Below are 25,621 nucleotides of genomic sequence, written 5' to 3'. Positions count from 1 at the left end.
TTACTAGGCTGATTCTGGAGTTGAGGGGGTTGAACTATGAGGAGAGGCTGAATAAACTAGGTTTGTACTCGTTAGAGTTTAGAAGAATGAGGGGAGATCTCATTGAGACATATAAGATGTTGAATGGGATGGATAGGATAGAGGTGGAGAGACTCTTCCCGCTCAGAAAGGACAGTAGGACTAGAGGGCACAGCCTCAGGATAAAGGGGGGGCGGTTTAGAATGGAGTTGAGGAGGAACTTCTTCACTCAAAGGGTGGTGAATCTCTGGAATTCTCTGCCCGTTAAAGTGGTGGAGGCTGCCTCGCTCAATATTTTTAAGACGTGGGTTGATAGGTTTTTGACAGGCAAGGGGATTAAGGATTATGGGGAGAGGGCGGGAATGTGGAACTGAGCCACGACAGATCAGCCATGATCCTATTGAATGGCGGGGCAGGCTCGAGGGGCTAGATGGCCTACTCCTGCTCCTATTTCTTATGTTCTTATGTTATGTTCTTATGTTTGTCAACTAGGCAATGGGTGGGTTTTTCTGGCTGCACTTGCCCTGAAACCGGAAAATCCCGACCTAGCTCAATAGACCTTTCCATAGTCTGCTTCTCGCCCGTTTTGATTCCTGTGATGGATGGAATGGGAAAATTCGCCCCAGTGCCTTCCAAACACACAAACTCTACCGAATAGAAGGACAAGGACAGCAGGCACATGGGACCACCACCAGCTATAAATTCCCCTCCAAGTCACACACCATCCTAACTTGGAAATATATCGGCCGTTCTTTCACTGTCGCTGGGTCAAAATCCTGGAACACCCTCCCTAACAGCACTGTGGGTGTACCTACATGATTGCAGCAGTTCAAGAAGGCGGCTTACCATCACCTTCTCAAGGGGCAATTAGGAATGGGTAATAAATGCTGGCCTAGCCAGAAATACCCATGCCCCAGGAACAAATAAATAAACAAACAGGAAGTGCTGCAAATGCACTGCAAGTTTACCATTCTCTGAAAGGGACTGATTACTGAATTGTGCTCCTTGACATTGGGTCATAGAGGTTCACAGCATGGAAACAGACCCTTTGGCCCAACTTGTCCATGCCACCCAGTTTTTACCACTAAGCTAGTCCCATTGCCCATATTTGGCCCATATCCCTCTATACCCATCTTGCCCATGTAATTGTTTAAATGCTTTTTAAAAAGACAACATTGTACCCACCTCTACTACTGCCTCTGGCAGCTTGTTCCAGACACTCACTACTGTCTGAGTGAAAAATTGCTTCTCTGGATACTTTTGTATCTCTCCCCTCTCATCTTAAATAAATGTCCACTAGCTTTAGACTCCCCTACCTTTGGGAAAAGATGTTGACTATCTATCTTATCTAAGTCCCTCATTATTTTATAGACCTCTGTAAGATCACCCCTAAGCCTCCAACACTCCAGGGAAAAAAAGTCCCAATCTATCAACCTCTCCTTATGACTCAAATCATCAAGTCCTGGTAGCATCCTAGTAAATCCTTTCTGCACTCTTTCTAGTTTAATGATATCCTTTCTATAATAGGGTGACCAGAACTGTACACTGTTTTCCAAGTGTGGCCTTGCTTACGTCTTGTACAACTTCAAGACATCCCAACTCCTGTATTCAGTGTTCTGACCAATGAAACTAAGCATGCTGACTGCCTCCTTCACCAACCTGTCCACCTGTGGTTTCACTTTTAAGGTGCTATGACCCTAGTACCCCTCGATCTCTTTGATCTATAACTCTGTTATGGACAACAGTTGTGATGAGAGAGGCCAACCCTAATTCACGGCCCTCTTCCCTAATTCTGTAAGTCATTTGCAGTGAATTTCTGAATCTTATTTTAATTCTTTTGGAGATAGGTGTTCGATGGTCTCACCTCAACAGCCGTGTTTCCTTCTCAGTATCTTGGGCATTATTTCCAGTTTCTGCACACATGAAGTTTATTCCCAGGGCAGACTGGGATGAAGACTTTGCAGTTGGTTCAGGACCGGATGTGACAGTTTCCATCCAAACATTTGGAAGAGCGATTGGTACTTCTAAGCTTCTCTGTTACAGCCAGCCAGCATTTCTCTATCTTGCCAATTCCTGCACTCAGAGAGAAAGAGAGAGAGAGTGCTAACGCTCAGAATATCTAGGCAAATTACTGACCTTTGTTCTCCTGTTGTGTCATGTAGTGTGTGACAAGCCTTTTATAATTGGCCAGTGGATCAATAGCTAGCCCAGAGGGATAATTTCTCCTTTAAGATAGATTAATAACAGAAGCATCTTAAAGTTGGTGCCAAGCTTATTGAACTGAGTTGGCTTCGAACCTGTCTGCTTCTATTGGAGACCCAGGTTTGCTATCATTCCCACAAACTCTCATTTATCCAATTAATTCCTCTTGCCTGCAATATGATATCAGCACTGTGGGGAGATTTTTGTGGCACAGTGGTTAGCACTGCTGCCTCACAATGCCAGAGACCCGGGTTCGATTCCCGGCTTGGGTCACTACCTGTGCGGAGTCTGCACGTTCTCCACATGCCTGCGTGTGTTTCCTCCAGGTGCTCCGGTTTCCTCCCATAGTCCGAAAGACGTGCTGATTAGGTGCATTGGCTATGCTAAATTCTCCCTCAGTGTACCTGAACTGTGGCAACTGGGGGAATTTCACAGTAACTTCATTGCAGTGTTAATGTAAGCTTACTTGTGATACTAATAGATAAACTTTAAACTTCTCCTCAGTGTTGGAGTCTTGCTGTCTGTTCAGATGTCAATGATTTGGACCTAAATATGTGAGGCATAATTGGGAAATTTACAAATGACACAAAAGCTGGTGTGTAGTTCATTCTGTAGAGGAAAGCTGTGGACTCCAGAATGATAGCGATGGTTTGGGCAAAGAGCAGAAAAGTGGTAAATGGAATTCAGTCTGACAAAGTGTTTGGTATTGCATTTGGGGCGGGCAAACAAATTACTCAAGAAATGCAAAGATATTGAGAGAGGTGGAGCAAATGAGAGACTTGGCGCACATATCCATAGGACCCTGAAGGTGGCAGGACAGGCAGATAAGGTGGTAAAGAAGGCATATGCTTTCCTTTACTTCTCAAAGTATAGAATACAAAAGCGGGGATGTGATGCTGGAACTGTATAAAACACTGGCCACACCTGGGATTTTGCATTCAGTTTTGGTCACAACATTACAGGAAAGGCAGCTGGAGAGAGTGCAGAAGAGATTTTCAAGAATGTTGCCAGGGCTGGAAAATTACAGCTGTGAGGAAAGATTAGGTTAGCGAGGGCTATTTTCCTTAGAACAGAGGGGGCTGAGGAGTGGCTTGAGTGAGGTGTACAAGATTATGAGGAGCCTAGATAGAGCAGATAGGGAAAACTTGTTTCTCCTCTGGAGAGGTTAACTACAAGGGGATATAGATTTAAGGTGATGGGTAGAAAGATTAGAGAGGATTTTAGGAAAACTTTTTTCACCCAAAGGGTGGCATCTGGAATTTGCTGCCTGGATTGGTGATTGAAGCAGAAATTCAAAACTCATCTAAAAGGTATCTGGATCTACACCTGAGGCGTTAGAAGCTACAAGGATATGGACCAGTTGCTGAAAATGGGATTAGAATGAGTAACCATTGCAGACATGATGGGCTGAATGGTCTGAATGGCCCATAACTTTTCTATGGGTCTCTGGTAAAGACAGCACAAGTGTTAGTGAAGGATCACTTTGGGACCAATGACCATGATTCCATTAGTTTTAAAATAGTGAAGGAGAACGATAGGTTTGGCCCAAAAGTTAAAATTCTAAATTGGGGCAAGGCCAATTTTGAAGGTATCAGACAGAAACTTGCAAAAGTTAATTGGTGGACTCTGTGGGAAGGCAAAGGACGTCTGGTAAGTGCGAGGCTTTCAAAAGTGTGTTAACCTGGATTCAGGGTAAGCACATTCCTTTTAGAGTGATGGGCAAGGCTGGTAGAAGTAGGGAACCCTGAATGACTCAGGATATTGAGGCCTGGTCAAGAAGAAGGAGGAGGCAAATGACATGCATAGGCAGCTGGGATCAAGTGGATCCCTTGAAAAGTATAGAGGGTGTAGTAGAGTTAAGAGAGAAATCAGGAGAGCAAAAAGGGGACACAAGTTTGGATTGTCCTTTGCCTTATCTGTCAAAGCAAAGAGTTTCTAGAAATGCATAAAGGGCAGAAGAGTGACAAGGGAGAGAGTGGGCCTTCTTAAGGATCAACAAGGTCATCTATGTGCAGATCCACAAGAGATGGGTGAGATCCTAAATGAATATATCAGTACTTACTGTTGAGACAGGCATGGATGTTAGGGAACTTGGGGAAATAAATAGTGATGTCTTGAGGAGTGTACATATTACAGAGAAGGAGGTGCTGGAAGTCTTAAAGTGCATCAAGGTAGGTAAATCTCCGGGACCTGATGAAGTGTATCCCAACGTGTTGTGGGAAGCTAGGGAGGAAATTGCGGATCCCCTGGTAGAGATATTTGAATCATTGACAGGTGAGGTGCTAAAGATTGGAGGATGACAAATGTTGTGCCTTTGTTTAAAAAGAGCTGCAGAGGAAAGCCTGGGAACTACAGACTGGTGACCCTCACATCTGTAGTGGGTAAGTTGTGAGAAGGCATTCTGAGAGACAGGGCCTACAGGCATTTAGAGAGGCAAGGACTGATTAGGGACAGTTCAGGATGGCTTTGTGAGTGGAAAATCATGTCTTACAAATTTGATTGAGTTTTTTGAAGGGGTAACCAAGAAGGCAGATGAGGGCAGTGCAGTTGATGTTGTCAACATGGGCTTTAGCAAGGTCTTTGGCATTACTTATGCATGGTAAGTTTTTGCGTAAAGTTAAATCTCACAGGATTCAGGGTGAGGTAGCCGAATGGATACAAAATTGGCTTGATGACAGAAGACAGAAGGTGGTTGTAGAGAATTTTTCAAACTAGAGGCCTGTGACTAGTGGTGTGCACAGCAAGAAGTCTCACAACAGCAGGTTAGAGTCCAACCAGTTTATTTGATAGTAATCTCACGAGCTTTCGGAAACGGTGTTCCTTCGTCAGGTGTGTGGAAGGTGTTTACCCCAGTCCAACGCTGGCATCTCTACATCATGACTAGTGGTGAGCCTCAGAGATCAGTGCTGGTTCTACTGTTATTTGTCATTTATATGAATGATTTGAATGAGAGTATTGGAGGCATGGTTAGTAAGTTTGCAGATGACATCAAGATTGGTGGCATAATGGACAGTGAAGAACGTTATCTCGGATTGCAACGGGATCTTGGTCAATTGGGCCAGTGGGTTGACAAATAGCAGATGGAGTTTAATTTAAATAAATTAAGTGATGCATTTTGGTAGACTGAACGAGGACAGGACTTGCTCAGTTAATAGTAGAGCACTGGGGAGAGTTATAGAACAAAGATGTAGGTGTATAGGATCATGGCTCCAGGTAGACAGAGTGATAAAGAAGGCATTCAGGGATGCTTGGTTTCATTGGTCAGAACATTGAATACAGGAGTGGGGATGTCTTGCTGAAGTTGTAAAAGACATTGGTAAGGCCACACTTGGAATACTGTGTACAGTTCGGGTCACCCAATTATAGAAAGGATATCATTAAACTAGGAAGAGTGCAGAAAAGATTTACTAGGATGCCATTGGGGTTAATGGTTTGAGTTATAAGGAGAGGCTGGATGGACTGGGACGTTTTTCCTTGGAGCCATAGGAGACTTACGGGTGATCTTATAGAGGTCTATAAAATAATGAGGGGCACAGATCAGCTAGATAGTCAATATCATTTCCCAAAGGCAGGGGAGTCTAAAATTAGAGGGCACAGATTTAAGGTGAGGGGGGAGAGATACAGAAAGGTGCAGAGGGTTAATTTTACACACAGAGGTTGGTGAGTGTCTGGAACAAGCTGCCAGAGGTAGTATTTAATGTTTAAAATTTATTTATTAGTCACAACAACATTAACACTGCAATGAAGTTACTGCGAAATTCCCCTAGTCACCACAGTTCGATCCCTGTTCAGGTCAATGCACCTAACCAGCACGTCTTTCAAAATGTGGGAGGAAACCCGTGCAGACATCATGCAAACTCCACACGGAGAGTGACCCATGCTGGGAATCGAACCTGTGTCCCTGGTGCTGTGAAGCAGCAGTGCTAACTATTGTGCTACCGTGCCCCCTGTAATATTACAGTCAGATACAATTTTGTCTTTTAAAAAGCATTTAGACAGTTACATGGTTAAGATGGGTATAGAGGGATAAGGGCCAAACGCTGGCTACTGGGACTAGAAAAGGGGCGGCATGGACAAGTTGGGCTAAAGGGCCTGTTTCTGTGCTGTAAACCTCTATGACTGTATAATAGACAATAGGTAGAGAGACTGTCAGCACATAGCAAGACATGAAACTCATTCAGTGAGGCAGCTAATGGAGAGGATGTACCTCAGTATTACTGACAGATTGCTTGTAAAAGTGCTGGAACATGCTGCCTCACAGAGCTGTGTCTGCCTCTGGGTATCCAAACGGCTGATAGAATTGGCCCCCCACCAAATGCATAAAATTGATCATTTGCTTCGTCAGTGAAAAAAATATAAGCACACGGCAGCATTTGAAACTGCTTTCCTGTGGAGAGATCCCTCTCAGTGATACTGAAACCTGGAAGAGATAGCTCATTCATACCTTAACCATGCATGCCAAAGAACTGGTTTAGTGAATGTGGTGTCTGGTCAATCTCCTGATCCAGTTCTGAGAGCGCTGTGGGCTAGTTTGTATCTGGGGTGGGTGTGATGGGATGGTGGATTGTAAATGGTGGGGGGAGGGAGGGAGGGGGTGCAGATTGGGGTGCAGCAGGGCTGTGGGACTTGTGTTGAGGAATAGGTTGGTTGTTGGGGTGAATATCACTAGTGAAAATGCTTCAGGCGTCATGAGACAATGGGCTGCACCAATGGGTCAAATGGTCATTTCATTCTGTTATTTTTCATAGAATCAGTGCAGAAGGAAGCCATTCAGCCCATCGAGCCAGCACCAACAACAATCTCACCCAGGCCCTATCCCCATAACCTCCTCATATTTGCCCTGCTAGTTCCCCTGACACCAAGGGACAATTTAGCACAGCCAATCTACCTAACCCGCACATCTTTGTACTGTGGGAGGAAACCGGAGCACCCGGAGGAAATCCACACAGAACCTACACATCTTTGGACACTAAGGGGCAATTTAGCACAGCCAATCACTTAACCAGCACATCTTTGGACTGTGGGAGGAAACCGGAGCTCCTGGAGGAAAGCCACACAGACATAGGGAGAACTTGCAAACTCCACACAGACAGTCACCTGAAGCCAGTACTGAACCTGGGTCCCTAGCGCTGTGATGCAGCAGCACTATCACTGTCCCACCGTGCTGCCACTGTGTGCTCATTTTCCTGGGGAGTAACAATCCTCTGGCTTTTACTGTTGCATTGGAATTCTTTGTGTGCTGTTACCCTTCACTGGTGGCCCAGACCAGCTAATAGCGAGACCATACTGACTTAGTAGTGTTCTCAACCTATTTGAGAGCCTGGATCTCAGTCTGCACCAAGGATCCCAAAGCAGAGAGAATGGACCAGGATTGCTGCTCCAGATCGAGGGCTCGTGAATCCTGATGGAACGCTTGTGTGGAGTGTCGGCTGAGGTCAGGTCCGGGCTAAGCTGTGATACCCTTATGGTTGAATAGCTTGTCAATACGCCCTCATCAATAGGTATCTGGCACAGGTGCCAGCAAGTGAGAACAAAATCACAGGAAGAAGCATAGCCGCAGCTTGAAAGAATGAGTGTCATACTTCTAGAACCATAGATAAATGATGGCGTAGAAAGAGGCCATTCAGCCCATCACGCCTGCCAAAAGAAGAGGAAAAAAAGAAACTAACCACTCATTATGGGTGGCACAGCGGTTAGCACTACTGCCTCGCAGCACCAGAGACTCGGGTTCAATTCCAACCTTGGGTCACTATTTGTGTGGAATTTGCACATTTTCGCTCTGTCTGCATGGGTTTCCTCTGGGTGCTCTGGTTTCCTCCCACAGTCCAAAGATGCGTAGGTTAGGTGGATTGGCCACGTTAAATTGTCCCTTAGTGTCCAAAGATGTGTAGGTTAGGTGGACTAGCGATGCTAAATTGCCCATTAGTGTCCAAAGATATATAGGTTAAATAGATTAGCTATGCTAAATTGCTCCTTAGTGTACAAAGGTGTGTTGATTAGGGGCACTAGCAGGTAAATGTGTGGGGTTACATGGATAAGGCAGGGGGTGGGCCTGAGTAATATGCTCCTTTGGAGAGTCAGTGCACACTCGACGGACTGAATGGCCTTGTTTAGCACTGTCGGGATTCTACGATTCTATGATTTTAATCCCAGTTTGCAGCACCCATTGCCTTGCAGGTTCCAGTGCTTGTGATGTAGATCCAGGGACTTTTTGAGTTGGACATTTCAGCCTGAAGCGCCAAGGTAGGCTGTGAATTCCAGGTGCCCACCAAACTCTGGGCAAAAAGGTTTTTCTTCATGTCCTCTCTAACCCTACCAATCACCTTAAATATGTGCCTTCTGGTAATTGCCCCCTCAGCTAGGGGCAACAAATCTACCCACTCTAGACCCCACAGAATTTTATGCATCTCGATTAGGTCATCCCTTAGCCTCCTCAGTTCTGTGGTGATCTAAGCACTGCTGGTCTAACCATTCTTCCCCCATAACAGCAGTTCGTCTAATGCTTTCCAATCTTACACTGATGAGTTTATAAATATGAAACATGATAAATTTATATCCTTGGGTTTTCCAGGTTAATTAAAAAATCTCTGCCGGGTGTGAAATCTTTAAAAGGCACTGACTCTCGGCAGGAACTCTGCCTCTGAATGCAAAGGGCTAAGACCAATTGCTAGAGACACAGAAATTGGTTTAATCAAATATGTGAATAAATAATTGAAGAGCCCTGTCAAACTCACACAGCTGACATCAAGGAAATTCATTCCAGTGTAGCAGATCCGCCCGTTCACGCCAGATGGAATTGGATCGATGATTCACTCCTAAATGCAAAGAAAAGAAAAAAGTTGTATTTCTATAGCACTTTTTGTAACCATAGGACATCCCAAAGTGCTGGGCGGCACAGTGGCACAATGGTTAGCACTGCTGCCTCACCGCTCCGGGGACCTGAGTTCGATTCCAGTCTTGGGTGGCTGTCTGTGGAAGTTTGCACATTAGAACGTTGAACATTACAGTGCAGTACAGGCCCTTTGGCCCTTGATGTTGCACCGACCTGTGAAACCAATCTAAAGCCCAACCAACCTACACTATTCCAATATCATCCATAAGTTTATCCAATGACCATTTAAATGCCCTTAATGTTGGCGAGTCCACTACTGTTGCTGGCAGGGCATTCCACGCCCTTACTACTCTCTGATTAAAGAACCTACCTCTGACATCTGTCCTATATCTATCACCCCTCAATTTAAAGCTATGTCCCCTCATACTAGCCATCTCCATCCGAGGAAAAAGGCTCTCACTGTCCACCCTATCTAATCCTCTGATCATCTTGTATGCCTCTATTAAGTCATCTCTTACGCTTCTTCTCTCTAACAAAAACAGCCTCAAGTCCCTCAGCCCTTTCCTCATAAGACCTTCCCACCATACCAGGCAACATTCTGGTAAATCTCCTCTGCACCCTTTCCAATGCTTCCACATCCTTCCTATAATGCGGAAACCAGAACTGTACACAATACTCCAAGTGTGGCCGCACCAGAGTTTTGTACAGCTGCAACATGACCTCATGGCTCTGAAACTCAATCCTTCTACCAATAAAAGTTAACACACCGTATGCCTTCTTAACAACCCTATCAACCTGCATGCCAACTTTCAGGGATCTATGCACATGGACACTGAGATCTCTCTGCTCATCCACACTACCAAGTAACTTACTTAACCCAGTACTCTGTATTCCTGGTACTCCTTCCAAAGTGAATCACTTCACACTTTTCCGCATTAAACTCCATTTGCCACCTCTCAGCCCCGCTCTGCAGCTTATCTATGTCCCTGTGTAACCTGCAACATCCTTCTGCACTGTCCACAATCCCACGGACTTTAGTGTCATCCGCAAATTTACTAACCCATCCTTCTACGCCCTCATCCAGGTCATTTATAAAAACGACAAACAGCAGTGGCTCCAGAACAGATCCTTGCAGTACACCCTAGTAACTGAACTCCAGGATGAACATTTCCCATCAACCACCACCCTCCGTCTTCTTACAGTTAGCCAATTTCTGATGCAATTCTCCCTGTGTCTGTGTGGGTTTCCTCCGGTTTCCTCCTACAGTCCAAAGGTGTGCAGATTAGCTGGTTTGGCCATGCTAAATTGCCCCTTTGTGTCCCAAAATGTCCAGGTTAGGGTGGCTTGGCCATGCTAAATTGTCTCTTAGTGTCCTAAGATGTGGAGATTAGTGGATTGACCATGCTAAATTGCCCCTTAATGTCCAAAGATGTGCAGATTTGGTGTATTGGCCACGCTAAGTTGCCTCTTAGTGTCCTAAGATATGCAGGTTAGTGAATTGGTCATGCTAAATTGCCCCTTAATGTCCAAAGATGTGCAGGTTAGGTGGATTAGCCATGCTAAATTGCTCCTTAGTCAAAGATGTGTAGGTTAGATGGATTGGCCATGGTAAATGTGTGGGGTTACAGGGATAGGCAGGAGGAGAGGGCCTGGGTAAGATAATGTCAAAATCAGTGCAGATTCGATGGGCCGAATGGCACTGCTGGAATTCTCTGATTTTCTGTTTATGGTCAATGTTGTAATGTCAGCGACATCGCAGTTAACTTGTGCAGCACAAGCTCTCATAGACACAGACTGTTCCAGGAGCAGTTCCAGCCCCTTGGTTTCCAACAAGCACTTTCCATTCAGTCTGATTTACGTCAAAACACAATAAACTCATTTACCATGCAGGCATACTGAGGAGGATTCATGTTCTGAGTGGTAGGTTTACATATCAATCTGTGGCTTAGGTACACCGTGCTGCCAGTAACCAGCATTCAGTGGATATGCTACTAATACCTTGTCAGATGTCTCCTTCAGGGAATATTCAGTTCTAATGAGTTTTGTGGGTCGTGTTAATTCATTAGGTATTCCTGATCTTTTAGTTTACAGTGTACAGCTGTGGGTGTTCAAACTGCTTCCTGCAGCACTCTGCAAACTAAATCTTTACAATGTGTGAGTTGTGTAACTCCTAATCCAAACACAATCATTATTAAAAATAGAACAACTTGTATTTATATAGCGCCTTTGATGTAATAAAACATAACACCATAGGGACGTTTTTTATTCATTCGTGGAATGTGGGTATCGCTGGCTGGCCAGCATTTATTACCCATCCCTAGTTGCCCTTGAACTGAGTGTCTCATTCGGCCATTTCAGAATTAACCACATTGCTGTGGCTCTGGACTCACATGTAGGCCAGACCGAGTAAGGACGGCAGATTTCCTTCCCTAAAGAGCGTTAGTGAATCAGATAGCGTCTTCCAAAGATGGTTTCATGGTCGTTAGCAGATTCTTAATTCCAGATTCTTTTTTATTGATTTCAAATTCTACCACTTGCTGTGGCGGGATTCGAACCCGGGTCCCCAGAAAATTAGCTGAGTTTCTGGATTAATAGTCTAGCGATAATACCACTAGGTCATCACCTCTTGAACTGCAGCAGTTCGAGATCTCTACCTTCTCAAGGGTAATTGTGATGGCCAATAAATACTGGCGTAGCCAGTGACATCCACATCCCAAAGAATGATTGAATGAAAAATATCCCCAGATTCTTCACAGGACGAATTGTCAAATAAAAATGGACTTCAAGCCACATGTGAAGGCAGATGATTAAACGTTTGGTCAGGGAGGTAAGTTTTAAAGATTGCCATAAAGGAAGAGAGCGGTGGAGAGGTTTAGGGAGGGAATTTGTGAGCTTAGAGCCTGGGCAGCTGAGGGCAAGGCTGCCAGTGACAGAGCCAATAGAAGTTGGATTGTTCAAATGGGCAGAGTTGGAGGATACCAGATATCTCGAAAGGTTCAGGAGCTGGAGGAGGTTAAAGAGATAGGGAGGGATGGTGCCATGGAGTGATTTGGAAATAAGAACAGGAATTTTAAAATTGAGGCCTTATTTCACCAGGAACTGATGTAGGTCAGTGAGCATAGGAGGGAGAGAGGGATGGAGGGAGGGATGGATTTATGGATGGATTGATGGATGGATGGATGGAAGAACGGACGGACGGAATGGTGGATGGATGGATGGACAGAAGGATAGAGGGACAGATGAGGATAAATGAAGCAGTTTTGGATTTTCTGAATTTAATGGAGGGTTAAAGATGGGAAACTGGCCAATAATGACGGGATTTACCACCCCAGCTGCCTGTGTTTCATAACAGCGAGTGGTGGCCGTTGGCAGGGTCTTCTGGTCTCACCGTTGTCAACAGTGGTCCCCCAAGAATGCATCCCTTGTTGCTGTGAAACCCACAACGGGTATGCACTATTGGCAGGACTGGAAGATCTTGCCTTTCCTGAGTGTACGGAAAGTTCCAGCCAGTGTCTCATGGTCAAGGCTAAAATTCTGGAAGATGCTGAGACAGGGACAGAATGGGGTGACATTACAGAAGAAGAAATAGGCAGTCTTCATGATGGTGCAGACATGCGATTGGAAACTCAACTCAGATTCAGATATGACACCAAGTTAATGAGGAGTTTATTTGCAACCAATTGTAAGGGAGAGGGATGGGATCAGTGATGGGCACTTAAAGCAGTGGCTTTGGCTCCAAATACTTAGTTGAAGTATTATTCCTAGATGTTGGACAGGGAGTCTGACAACCTAAGGGCAGTGGAAGGGTTGAAAGAGGTGGAGGTGAGGTGAGGCTGTGAGCAGTCAGTGAAAATGCAGCAACTAATGCTTAGTTTTCAGATGATATTGGCTGAGTTATCATCAACAATTTACCCAGCAGTGGGTGGCTGCAGCCAGTTTTTTCAGACCTCTAGTTGTAACTCGGCTGTCAGTTATCGACTGAGATGTCGTACAGTCTCTCTCCCTCTTCCCCACTCCACACACTCACTCTGTCACAAAGTCACTAGCTTTTAAATTGGAAGGAATAAAAACAAATGTATTATTCATTCTCTGCATGTGGGTGTCATTGGCAAGGCTAGCTTTGAATCATAGAATCATTGAATCATACCACGCAGAAGAGGGCCTTCGGCCCATTGAGTCAGTGCCGACATGTGGTGAAACACTGACCTCCCACTTAATCCCATCTGCCAGCACTTGGCCCAGAGCCCTGAATGTTACCATATACCAAGTGCTCATCCAGACACTTTTTAAAGGATGTGAGACATCCTGTCTCTACCACCCTCCCAGGCAGCACATTCCAGACCGTCTGGTTAAAAAGATTTTCCTCACATCCCCCCTAAACCTCCTGCCCTTCACCTTGAACCTGTGTCCCCTTGTGACTGACTCTTTAACTAAGGGGAACAGCTGCTCCTTATCCACTCTGTCCATGTCTCTCATTATCTTGTACACCTCGATCAGGTCACCTCTTAGTCTTCTCTGCTCCAACTAAAACAACCCAAACCTATCCAACCTCTCTTCATAACTTAAATGTTCCATCCTAGGCAGCATCCTGATAAATCTCCTCTGCACCCCCTCCAGTGCAAACATATCCTTCCTATAATGTAACAACCAGAACTGCACACAGCACTCTAGCTGTGGCCTCACCAAAGTTCTACAGAACTCCCAACACGCCTTCCCTGCTTTGTTATCCATTTCTCTGTGCCCTGAGATAATGGGTGATGAGGAATGTTCTTAAACCACTTCAAGAGTCAACTTCATTGCTGTGGGACTGGAGTCATATACAAGTGGAAGGATGACAGGTTCCTGTCCTTAACGGAAATGAGTAACTAAGGACATGAGTACAGAAATCTCAACCTACACGCCCAGTGAATACAAGATGGTAAACCCAGGACTCAGGTAAATATAAGAGATGTCTTTGTCACCATTTGTAGAAGAGCATTGTCATTATCCATGGTGTTGTCAGGGAGGTGGCAATACTTATCCCTCACAGCTTGTGGGATCTTGCTCTTCACAGGTTGGTTGCTGTGTTTCCTACATGACAGCACCATCTGCAATTTCATTGGCTGTGATGTGGCTTGAACCACCTTGAGGTGAGGCAACAGCCTAGTGGTCTTTTTGCTAGACTATTAATCCAGAAATTCAGCTAATGTTCTGGGGACCCGGGTTCGAATCCCACCACGGCAGATGGTGGAATTTGAATTCAATAAAAAATATCTGGAATTAAGAATGTACTGATGACCATGCAACCATTGTCCATTGTCAGAAAAACCCATCTGGTTCACTAGCGTTCTTTAGGGAAGGAAATCTGCTGTCCTTACCTGGTCTGGCCTACATGTGACTCCAGAGCCACAGCAATGTGGGTGACTCTCAACTGCCCTCAGCAACAAGGGATGGGCAATAAATACTGGCCAGCCAGCAACACCCATGTCCCAGGAATGAATAAAAAAAGAAGCCATGAAAGGCACAATGTAAATACAAGCCTTTCAATGACAAATATGGTTTACAAAGGCAAAAATTTAAGATCATTTCTATTCAGGCCAGCTTCTTATTTACAAATTGTTCTGGTTAAAAAATTCAGTTCAAATTCACAAATGACCCTGGTGGGATCGGAACTGGTGAATTATTAGTCTGGTAACATAAGCACTAAACTTCTGAACACTGTTCAGACTAGCCCACTGATCAATACAGACAGGTTGCCATTACATATTGAATAGCTCCAGCACACCAGCTAAATGCTATTTTAAACATTTCCTGCAGGAACAAACTGATTAGATTTTACTCCATAAAGTGCAGGCAAAACTCATGCAATACATTAATCATATCAAACTAATAAAAAAAATCCCAAATTTCCATTAAATAATTCTCCAAGGGTTGTTCCTGCAGTCATATCATTTTATAATTAATTAACAGATGCTGAGGGGAGTTGTCAGCACAGTGCTAACAAGAGCAGGGCTTGGGAGGAGTGAGGGTGGCATTGTGAGTCCAGGGTCTGAATCCCGGTGCAACATCTGGACTTGGTCTGAGTGAAGTGAAAGAGGTGGAGAGACAATCGATCTACTTGATGCTGTGAGACTGGCACTGTCCCCACTTCTACAGTCTCTAAGCACGGGAGGCATGGTGGCACAGTGGTTAGCACTGCTGCCTCACAGTGCCAGGGACCCAAGTTCCATTCCCGGCTTGGTTCACCGTCTGTGTGGAGCCTGCACATTCTCCCTGTGTCTGCATGGGTTTCCTCCCTCAGTCTGAAAGACGTGTTGTTTAGGGTGCATTGGCCATGCTAAATTCTTCCTTAGTATACACAAACAGATGCCGGAATGTGGCGGCTAGGGGATTTTCACAGTAACTTCATTGCAGTGTTAATGTAAGCCTGCTTGTGACACTAATAAATAAACTTTAAGCTCTCTCTCTCTCTCCTTTATTTCTATCATCCCCCTCTCTCCCTTCACCATTTCTCTCTCTCTCTCTCTCTCTCTCTTTCACAATCTGGATCTCTCTGTTCACCCTCTTGTCTCTCGACCTTTGCTTTCTCCATTTCTTTCTCCTTTTCTCTCAGTTTTCTCTTTGATTCCAACTCTTTTTTAAATCTCCTTTCACTGTTTTTTCTTCTCTTTCAAATTGCTACTTTCGATTTTACTCTGTTAGGTCCCAGTTGTGTGTTAGTAGAGGCAAGAGCACTGGGACCAAGAGAGACATAACAGCACCCTCCTCTCCTTTCTCTTTCTCTTTCTTTGCACGTTCTCTCTGTGTCCCACTCCTTCTGTCTCCTTCTCTATCTCTCGTCTGCTTTCTCTCTCTAGCTCCTGTTCTTTTCCTCTCCCTCCATCTCTCTGTTTGAATGGCTTTCCTGTGAAAGATTGCATAACAGATGATGTCAGCACTCTGGGGAATATTTAAGTACAGCAAATCTCGCACGCAATCCAAAAGAAAAAAACAAACACCAGATCCAGTGGTTGACCATGCACACATCTTCTGGTACACATTAATTCACACTCTGACAGGTACACATTGATACAGACAGCACTTTGACATGGGGTAGAGACTCTAACATGTACACACTAACATAAACAACACTGTAACAGTTACACTCTGGTAAGAGATGACACTGACAGTGCAGGTACACAGTGTGACAGGTACACATTCATAGGTAGAGACAGAGTCGGGTACGCAGTATGACAGGTACACATTCAAAGGTAGAGATAGTGACAGGCCCACAGTGTGACAGGTACACATTCACAGCTAGAGATAGTGACAGGTACACAGTGTGACAGGTATAGAGATTTGGGTATGCAGTATGGCAGGTACACAGTGTGACAGGTACACAGTATGATGGTTACACAGTGTGACAGGTACACAGTGCGACAGATATACAGTGTGACGGGTACACAGTGTGACAGATATACAGTGTGACGGATACACAGTGTCCCGGGTACACAGTGTGACGGGTACACAGTGTGACGGGTACACAGTGTGACAGGTACAGCTTTTCCCTTGTTGGGAGAGTCTAGGACCAGACGACATAATCACAGAGTAAGGGGGCTGCCCTTTTAGGACAGAGATGAGGAGGAATTTCTTCCCTCAGAGGGGAATGGATCTGTGGAATTCTTTCCCACAGAGAGCTGAAGTGGCTGGGTCGTTCAGTATGTCCAAGGCTGAGACAGATAGGTTTCCCGTCAGTAAGGAAATCGATGATAATGGGGATAAGGCGTGAAGGTGGAGTTGAGGATTATCGGGTGGGATTTTCCACATTGTCCGTTTTGCAAAGGTGGCCAGCCATTGGAAGGTGGTGGGATCTTCTGGCCCTGCGCTGTCAATGGGATTTCCCGCTGTTTACACTCTCCGCTGCTGGGGAACCCATGGTGAGGGTTGCCAAGGTGAGGGTTGCCATTGACGGGGCTGGAAAATCCCATGGGCTGGAACACCCAGAAAATCTCACCCATCATATCAGATTGGTGATAACCTCATTGAATGGCAGAGCAGACTTGATGGGCTGAATGGCCTCCTTCTGCTCCTATGTTTTATAATCTTAATGCCTGAAGCAAGATCTCATCTGTTGTCTCAGGTAGGTGCAATGGCATTTCTGAAGATGATCAGGGGAGTTTTTCCTCAGGTCCTGCTGATATTTAGCCCTTGGACCATAGAAACATAGAACATTACAGTACACTACAGGCCCTTCGGCCCTCAATGTTGTGCTGAGCTATGTCCAATCCCAAGATCAAGCTATCCCCTCCCTATAATTCTGGTGTGCTCCATGTGCCTGTCCAATAACCGCTTGAAAGTTCCTAAAGTGTCTGACTCCACTATCACAGCAGGCAGTGTATTCCACACCTCAACCACTCTCTGGGTAAAGAATCTACCTCGAACATCCCTCCTATATCTCCCACCATGAACCTTTTCGTTATGCCCTCTAGTAACAGCTACATCCACCTGAGGAAATAGTCTCTGCCCGTCCACTCTATCAATCCCTCTCATCATCTTATAAACCTCTATTAAGTCGTCACTCGATTCTTCACTGCATTTTTGTTTGTGAGAACTTTTTGGGCAGGAATATTAAAATGAATAGTTTTGCCTCAAGCCTCTGTACTGTTACCCTGATTTCAGGCTTTAGCTGATATGCTTCCTACAACAGTGACAGCATTCCAGAATATGGTATAAAGTGCTTTGGGACACTGAGGTTATGAAGCTAATCTCTAAATCCGAGCAGTGACAGGCTGCAGTGATGTTGGCCTGAAACTGAAAGCAGATGGCCTCTCCCCAGCTCTGAACGTAGTTTTGCAGTTGAGAGCTCCACAAAGTCCATCTGTTGTGCTCCTGGGTCGAGTTGATGCAGGAAACATTCCCGCTGCCACTCTGTGTAGCCTAGTTAACTGAGGAGATGGTTCCCAGTTGGTGTGGTTCGTGTTAACATTTAACACACTCAAACCAAACTCTGCTGTTTAGAATGAGGCAGAGAACATAAGAACATAAGAACTAGGAACAGGAGTAGGCCATCTAGCCCCTCGAGCCTGCCCCGCCATTCAATAAGATCATGGCTGATCTGTCGTGGCTCAGTTCCACATTCCCGCCCTCTCCCCATAACCCTTAATCCCCTTGCCTATCAAAAACCTATCAACCCACGTCTTAAAAATATTGAGCGAGGCAGCCTCCACCACTTCATCAGGCAGAGAATTCCAGAGATTCACCACCCTTTGAGTAAAGAAGTTCCTCCTCAACTCCGTTCTAAACCTCCCCCCCTTTATCTTGAGGCTGTCCTTCCTGAGCGGGAAGAGTCTCTCCACCTCTATCCTATCCATCCCATTCAACATCTTACATGTCTCAATGAGATCTCCCCTCATTCTTCTAAACTCTAACAAGTACAAGCCTAGTTTATTCAGCCTCTCCTCATAGTTCAACCCCCTCAACTCCGGAATCAGCCTAGTAAACCTCCTCTGCACTCCCTCCAAGGCCAAAGTATCCTTGTGTAAGTGCGGCGACCAAAACTGCACACAGTACTCCAGCTGTGGCCTCACCAGTGCCCTATACAGCTGCAGCAAGACCTCCCTACTTTTATATTCAAAATGAAACACACACTCAACCGTCTGATACCCCACCCTCTCACACAAACAACAAAGAACAAAATCAGCCTGGGAAACAGGCCCTTCGGCCCAATGAGCCCGTGCCGCCATTTCAACACCATCAGTCCCCCTCTCCACCCATGACCCCTGTCTAATGTTTTATGGCCATCCAGATTGAGGGAATCTGATTTAGGGACAATTTATTCCTGCCAATCAGTCTAACAGCACATCTTTGGGGTGTGGGAGGTAACCGGAGCACCCGGAGAAAACCCACACAAGCACGGGGAGAATGCGCAAACTCCCACAGACACTGGCCCAAATCCATGTGTCTGCACAGCAATCAGCGATAGTCACTGAGCTGTCGTCTTGCCCAGTATCTGGTCCAGTTTAGGCACACACTAACGACATGAAGCACTAGGCCAATCTTGAACAACCAAGAGCAGCCCCAGTATGACCCATCGCATGTATGCCCCTCGTTGGACACGAGGCGGACCGACTTAAAACACACACCCCACCTTTCCACACACACCCCACCCTCCCATACACTTACCCCATACCCTCTTACACCCCACCCTCCCACATACCTGATGTAAATTGAACAGGAGGAGACCTGTGTCTGGGCAGCTATCTGTGTAAGAAGTCTCACAACACCAGGTTAAAGTCCAACAAGTTTATTTGATAGTAAACCCACGAGCTTTCGGGGTAAACTATCAAAAAAACTTGTTGGACTTTAACCTGGTGTTGTGCAACTTCTTACTGTGTTTACCCCAGTCCAACTCCGGCAATTCCACATCACAGCTTTCTGTGGACAGGAGGAGGCCTGTGATCCGGCAGTTATCTGTGGGCAGGAGGATGCTGGTGTGCGGCCAGTTATCTGGGTTGTCCACCTGGCTGATAACAATTGCTTTCTCTTGCCTGTCACTACACTGATGCTGATTGCTATCCTTGACTCTCTGTCCCGGGGAGCAGGGGGAGCTGCTGACTCGGGGCAACGTTTCCTCGACGTTTGCACTCTCTGGCCAACCCCGGGGTCACATCTATTTGAAGATCCAGGAACTGGAAGCTCAGTTACTGTCCAAACTCTCTGAACTGGAGAAAGAGCGATCATCTCTGCAGAACAAGAGTGACCGACAGAGACACCACCTAGAGGAACAGCTGGAGGCACTGCACCAGCGCATTGACAAGCTAGAGAAAGGTAAGGTCAGCACTGGTTAAAGGTTCATAGTGAGACCAGTCATGTGGGAGATATAGAGCTGGTTCTGGGGAGCACACATTGAGAAAAGGCGGGCTTGCCACTCCTCTCACATAGTGGATGGGATTGAAGATTATAGAATCTCTACAGTGTAGAAGAGGCCATTTGGCCCATCGAGCCTGCACTGACTCTCTGATAGAGTATCTTACCCAGGCCCTCTGCCTTGCTCTATCCCCTTAATCCCAAACATTTCCCATGGTCAATCCACCTAACCTGCACATCTTTGGAGTCTGAGAAGAAACCAGAGCACCTGGAGGAAACTCATGCAGACGCAGGGAGAATGTACAAACTCCACACAGTAAGCCGAGGCTGGAATTGAACCCGGGTCCCTGGTGCTGTGAGGCAGCAGTGCTAACCACTGTGCCATCATGCAGTGTCCTTCAGCTGAAATTATACTGCAGTGAGTACAAACCAGTTTGAGTCCAAGAAGCAGTCTAACACACTACAGCTTACTGTGTGGCTAGTGTCAGCAGCTGGTGCTTATGTTGTGTTTGCTGACTGACTTGAGGAAAAGCTGACATTGAACTGCAGGGGGACATGGAGAGATGACCAAATCAACAAGGGGAAGAGTGGAATTGAAGGTATTTAAGGATGGAGTGAAAGCTCACAGCAATGCAGGCTTTAAGAGTGAGCAAGGTACAAGTATCCCTCCAACAAATCCTTCTTCTCCTGGGTCCTGATCCCTCCTCACCTGCCCCACTTTTAGAAAATAACACACAAATCCCCTCTAAAACCTGCTCCAGACCCACAACCCTCTGAGAATCCTGCGTCCCTCCAACTCTGATCTTCCTTGTGGACCTCTGCTTCCTTCAGCCCATGGTTTTGGGAGAGAATTCCAGAGCTTGGGGACATCATGCAGTTGAAGATATGGCCACGAATGATGGAGGATGTGTGACAGGCCAGAATCGGAGGAGGTTGCAAAGATCTCTGAGTGCTGTGAGGTCACAGAGGTGGGGTTGAGGGGGAGTGAGGCCGTAATCTGCAGCTTGATCTGGAACCAAATGGGAAAAACTCTTCCCTTTAGCATTTATATTAAGGCTCTCAGTTCCTCTATCAACACACTGGAGATTTGTAAGTGGGCAAACTTGCTGCCACGATCGTGTAACAATGACACACAATGAGGGTGGAATATGTGAATAGCAATCTCCCCAAACAGTAATGTGACAACAATCAGATCATTTATCTTAGTGATGCTAGTTGAAAGTTAAATATTGGCCAGGACATAGAGCAGGACACCCCTGCTGCTGCTTGAAATAGCCCTGAGATATTTTACTTCCACCCAAGCGTGCTGGAGGAGGCTTGGTTTAACAAATCACTTGAAAGCCAGTACCTCTAACAATCCAGCACTTCCTCACCACCATATCTGTGGTGTCAGCCTGGATTTTGGTTCTCAAGCTTTAGCACTAGGGCATTGGACCTTCTGAAGGCAGCACAGAGGCTCAGTGGTTAGCACTGCTGCCTCACAGCACCAGGAACGTGGGTTCGATTCCCAGCTTGGGTCATTGTCTGGGTCGAGTCTGAACGTTCTCCCCATGTCTGCGTGGATTTCCCCCAGATGCTCTGGTTTCCCCCCACCGTCCAAAGATGTGCAGGTCAGGTGCATTGGCCATGCTAAAATTGCCCCTTAGTCTCCCGGAATGCTTAGGTTAGTGGGGTAAATATGTGGGGTTACGGAGATAGGACCTGGTGGGATTGTTGTTGGTGCAGACTTGATGGGCTTTGTTCTGCACTGTTGGGTTTCTATGATTCTGAGTGATGGTAAAGGCTAAACCAACCGTGATTCATTCTTTCTGACAGAGACTGCAGTGTACAAATTGCAGGAAGGTTACAAGATCTCATTCCCAGTAAGGACGGACTATATGTACGCTCGAATGAAGAGGAGCCTGCCAGAACTGTACACACTGACCATCTGTCTGTGGGTGAAGTCTAAGGGGACCGTGGGGATTGGAACGCCATTCTCGTATGCAGTTCCTGGGCAAGCCAATGAAATGGTTCTACTTGAGTGGGGGAAGAATCCCATCGAGCTGCTGATCAATGATAAAGTAAGTTTCAAATTCGTTAGCAATAGAGCTCATAAATTAAAAGCTGTGATTGCCAGATAATCACAGCTGGGCCAAGGAGGAAGATGATATCATTGGTCTCAGAACCCTGACTGGGGAGGAAGAAACAGCCATTGATTACTGGATCTGAAATTAATCTTTTCACAAAATCACATGGTAATTACCACTGAGGAAGGCCATCGGATACATCTTGCTTCATCCAGCTTAGATTCATATATTCCAATTGGTATACAATAGGAAAATCTGTGTTTATTACATAGAAACAAAGAAGGTAGGAGCAGGAGGAGGCCATTCGGCCCTTCAAGCCTGCTCCACCATTCGTCACAATCATGGCTGATCATCCAACTCAATAGCCTAATCCTGTTTTCTCCCCATAACTTTGATCCCATTTGCCCCAAGTGCTATATCCAACTGCCTCTTGAATACATTCAATATTTTGGCATCACCTACTTCCTGTGGTAATGAATTCCACAGGCTCACCACTCTTTGGGTGAAGAAATGTCTCCTCAACTCCGTCCTACCCTGAATCTTCAGACTGTGACCTCTGGTTCTGGATACCCCCACCATAGGGAACATCCTTCCTGCATCTACTCTGCCTAACTCTGTTAGAACTTTCTAAGTGTCAATGAGATCACCCCCTCATTCATCTGAATTCTAGAGAAAACAATCCCAACCTAGTCAATCTCTCTTCATACATCAGTCCCGCTGTCCCTGAAATCAGCTGGGTATGGTGACTGTTTCTGGTGAAATTGCTAATTGAGAATATTGCTGTTCAATGTACATTAGGGATAGAATCATAGAAACTCTACAGTGCAGAAGGAGGCCATTTGGCCCATCGAGCCTGCACCAACAACAATCCCACATACGGCCCATCCCCATAACCCCATGTATTTACCCTACTAATCCTCTTGACACTAAGGGGCAATTTAGCATGGCCAATGCACTTAACTAGCACATCTTTTGGACTGTGGGAGGAAACTAGAGCACCCGGAGGAAACTCATGCAGACAGTCACCCAAGGCTGGTATTGAACCCGGGTCCCTGGCGCTGTGAGGCAGCAGTGCTAACCACTGTGCTGCCCCTGGTAATGGGTGTTTCATGGGGAGGTTGCAGTTTATTGGGAATGATGGCTGTTTATTAGGTTTATAGGGCAGATTTCTGTAACTGAGCGAGGAAGATACAATAATTGTCATGTTCGCAGGTAACTCGTCTCCCTTTGGAGATTAAAGATGGAGAATGGCACCATGTCTGCATTACCTGGACAACCAGGGATGGTGTGTGGGAGGTGTATCAGGATGGCAAACGACGGGGGTCAGGGGACAACCTGGCCCCATGGCACCCAATCAAACCAGGCGGCACTCTGGTGCTTGGCCAGGAGCAGGTGGGTACCAGGAAGCTCCCAGTGCTGAGAAGTGAACTGTGTTTCAATGGCAGAGAGTAATTGTTTTGGACAAGTGACGTGGGATCCTCAGCTTTCCATCTTATCGCTTGTTGTTGACCTTCTAATGAGGACTTAACTCAGTTTAACCTCCTCTATTCGATTGTAAATAGGTAAATCTGAGCCCATTGCGGTAGGACTGAGACTCACAAACTCTAATTGTGAATATCTTGTACTGAGATATTAGTTAGTTGTGCAATGCCATCCAGTCTGTTTAGCATCAATTGGTGTCTTATTCCAGTCACCATTAGCTCCCAGTCAAGATTTACTATTAGAAAAAGACATCTTAATCATCTGAATGCAGAACCACCTTCATTTTACATAGAAAGCTTCAACTCAGTCGTCTGTATAAGAGTTTACTTCATAACAGCCAATTTAATTATACCTCTCCTTCACTCCCTCTTTTTTACTCCTCTCCATTTTAACCTTCTCTCCTCCTCCTCCTTTTCTTTATCTCCCCCTTCTCCCCATCTTCCCCTCTTTCTCTCCTATCCTGTTCTCTCCCTACCCCCTTCCCTTACCCTTTCTCTCCCTTAACCCCTTCTACCCCTCTTCCCTTCTCTCCATCTCACCTTTCTCTCCTCTCCCCTTCCTCCTTCTCTCCATCTCCCCCTTCTCCTCTCCCTCTTCCCTCCCTCTCTCTCTCGCGCTCTCTCTCCCCCAACTGTCCCGTCCCTTCTCCATCCTTTCCCTGCTGTGAGACTATATGCCTTACAAAAGTAAAATATTTTGAACTGTTGATTTAGTTGATTGATAGAACTGGCTTAAGGGGCTGAATGGCCTGCGCTGGTTCCTAATGTGATGGACACAATTCGTTTCACGGCTTCAACCAACTCCTGAGGTGACCAAACTGAGGTCTCCCTGAAGGGTTAAAGCTATTTTCAGCCTTTGCTCTGTCTTCAGAGGTCTCTGGGTTTCCCAAGTGCTGTTTTTAAGTTCTACATCAAACTGGCTGAGATATTGACATGAGTCTATTTTGTCCATTGTGCAGGATGTGGCTGGGGGCAGGTATGATGCTACACAAGCCTTTGTCGGGGAGCTGGCAGAATTCAACATCTGGGACCGGATTCTGAGTGCGGCTGAGATCCAAAGCATCGCCAACTGTTCCTCCAGCACTTTGGGCAACGTCATCTCCTGGGAGGGCAGCAGCATTGATCTGTATGGCGGGGCTACCAAGTGGCCTTTCCAGAGATGCAGCGAAAGTAAAGACTCAGGGGAGAATTAATCTTTGGTCCCTGGTCTGTGCCTCAATGAGCCAGACATGAACCAAAGCTTCCGCAACCTTCACATTTCTCCAAAGGGGCACAGGTACCTACAGGGGAACAGAACACCCAGTAAACTGGTGAGGGAGGAAGGGAGGAGGGGTGGGTGGGGATGGGAAATGAATTGACCTCTGAGTGGCTTCATTCACCAGCTCAGTCCCAACACCAGTTCTGTGAACAGGAATCAACCCCATTCGGCCCATTTCCTGAGAGAAAATCTCACCCAACCCAAAAGACAAACCTGCCCTCAATATCCTCACTGCAGATTTCCCCAGAGCTGCTCCCAGTGGAGGCTGAATGCCTGGAATGTTTGACCAGAGAGTGAGCCCCTGTAGGCACCAGTACCACATCGTATACCATTCCAGTAATTACAGCAGCCCACCCAGTCCTGGTGTGGATCAATGGGCTGGGTGGCTGGGGCAGGTGTGAGACCTCCTCTGGTTATCCTTGCGAAGGTCTCATTCTCCCAACTCTTCTCTGATAGTTTCCTGATTTTTATTTTGTATTTAGGAAATCTTTCATTTCCAGTGCCATTGAGTGACAGAGCAAGGCGAAATCTCTCACTTTTTTCTTCAACAGAGAATGATTTGTGATTCCACAGGCTTTCTGTTCTTACACCCATGATATTCCCACTCAGTAGGGATTCCCAAATCGGATCCTTGGTTGTCTGATAGGTCCTGGAAATCTTGTTGATTCTTTTCTTCCCCCTTCAATTTACCAAATAACCCTCAATTCAATGAGTGAGCCCAGGTTCTCTGACCCCTATTCCTGACCAGTGCAGGAACAGAAAAGTTCCCCCGTGGGCCAAAGTAAAAAGATAAATCACTAAGATACCAATTCTCATCTGTGTGCATTTCACTTTGTCTCTCTGTGTTTCAGGAGACTTCAGTGACTTTTTAAAAGATAAATTTAAAATTTTGATGTTAAATGGCCGACACTGTGGAACATTAACGACCCAACACTCCAAC

General features: G+C 45.9%; 1 protein-coding gene across 1 annotated transcript in view; it reads left to right on the top strand.

The window, feature by feature from the left end:
* The window catches only part of LOC145361506 (uncharacterized), a 68,543-nt gene extending 43,787 nt beyond the window's left edge, over positions 1 to 24,756 (top strand). The window contains exons 11-14 of the mRNA XM_080217318.1: positions 19,609 to 19,837; positions 21,692 to 21,936; positions 23,155 to 23,334; positions 24,383 to 24,756. Coding sequence (XP_080073444.1) covers positions 19,609 to 19,837; positions 21,692 to 21,936; positions 23,155 to 23,334; positions 24,383 to 24,616 — 888 coding nt within the window. The 3' untranslated portion in view covers positions 24,617 to 24,756. The remainder of the gene's footprint in view (positions 1 to 19,608; positions 19,838 to 21,691; positions 21,937 to 23,154; positions 23,335 to 24,382) is intronic.
* Positions 24,757 to 25,621: the final 865 nt, after the last annotated feature.

This window comes from Carcharhinus amblyrhynchos, chromosome 35 (assembly GCF_965287045.1).
Source record: "Carcharhinus amblyrhynchos chromosome 35, sCarAmb.v2.hapA, whole genome shotgun sequence".
NCBI classification, from domain to species: domain Eukaryota; kingdom Metazoa; phylum Chordata; class Chondrichthyes; order Carcharhiniformes; family Carcharhinidae; genus Carcharhinus; species Carcharhinus amblyrhynchos.
The sequence above is the reverse complement of the archived record's forward strand: the minus strand, read 5'-3'. Positions and strand labels throughout refer to the sequence as shown.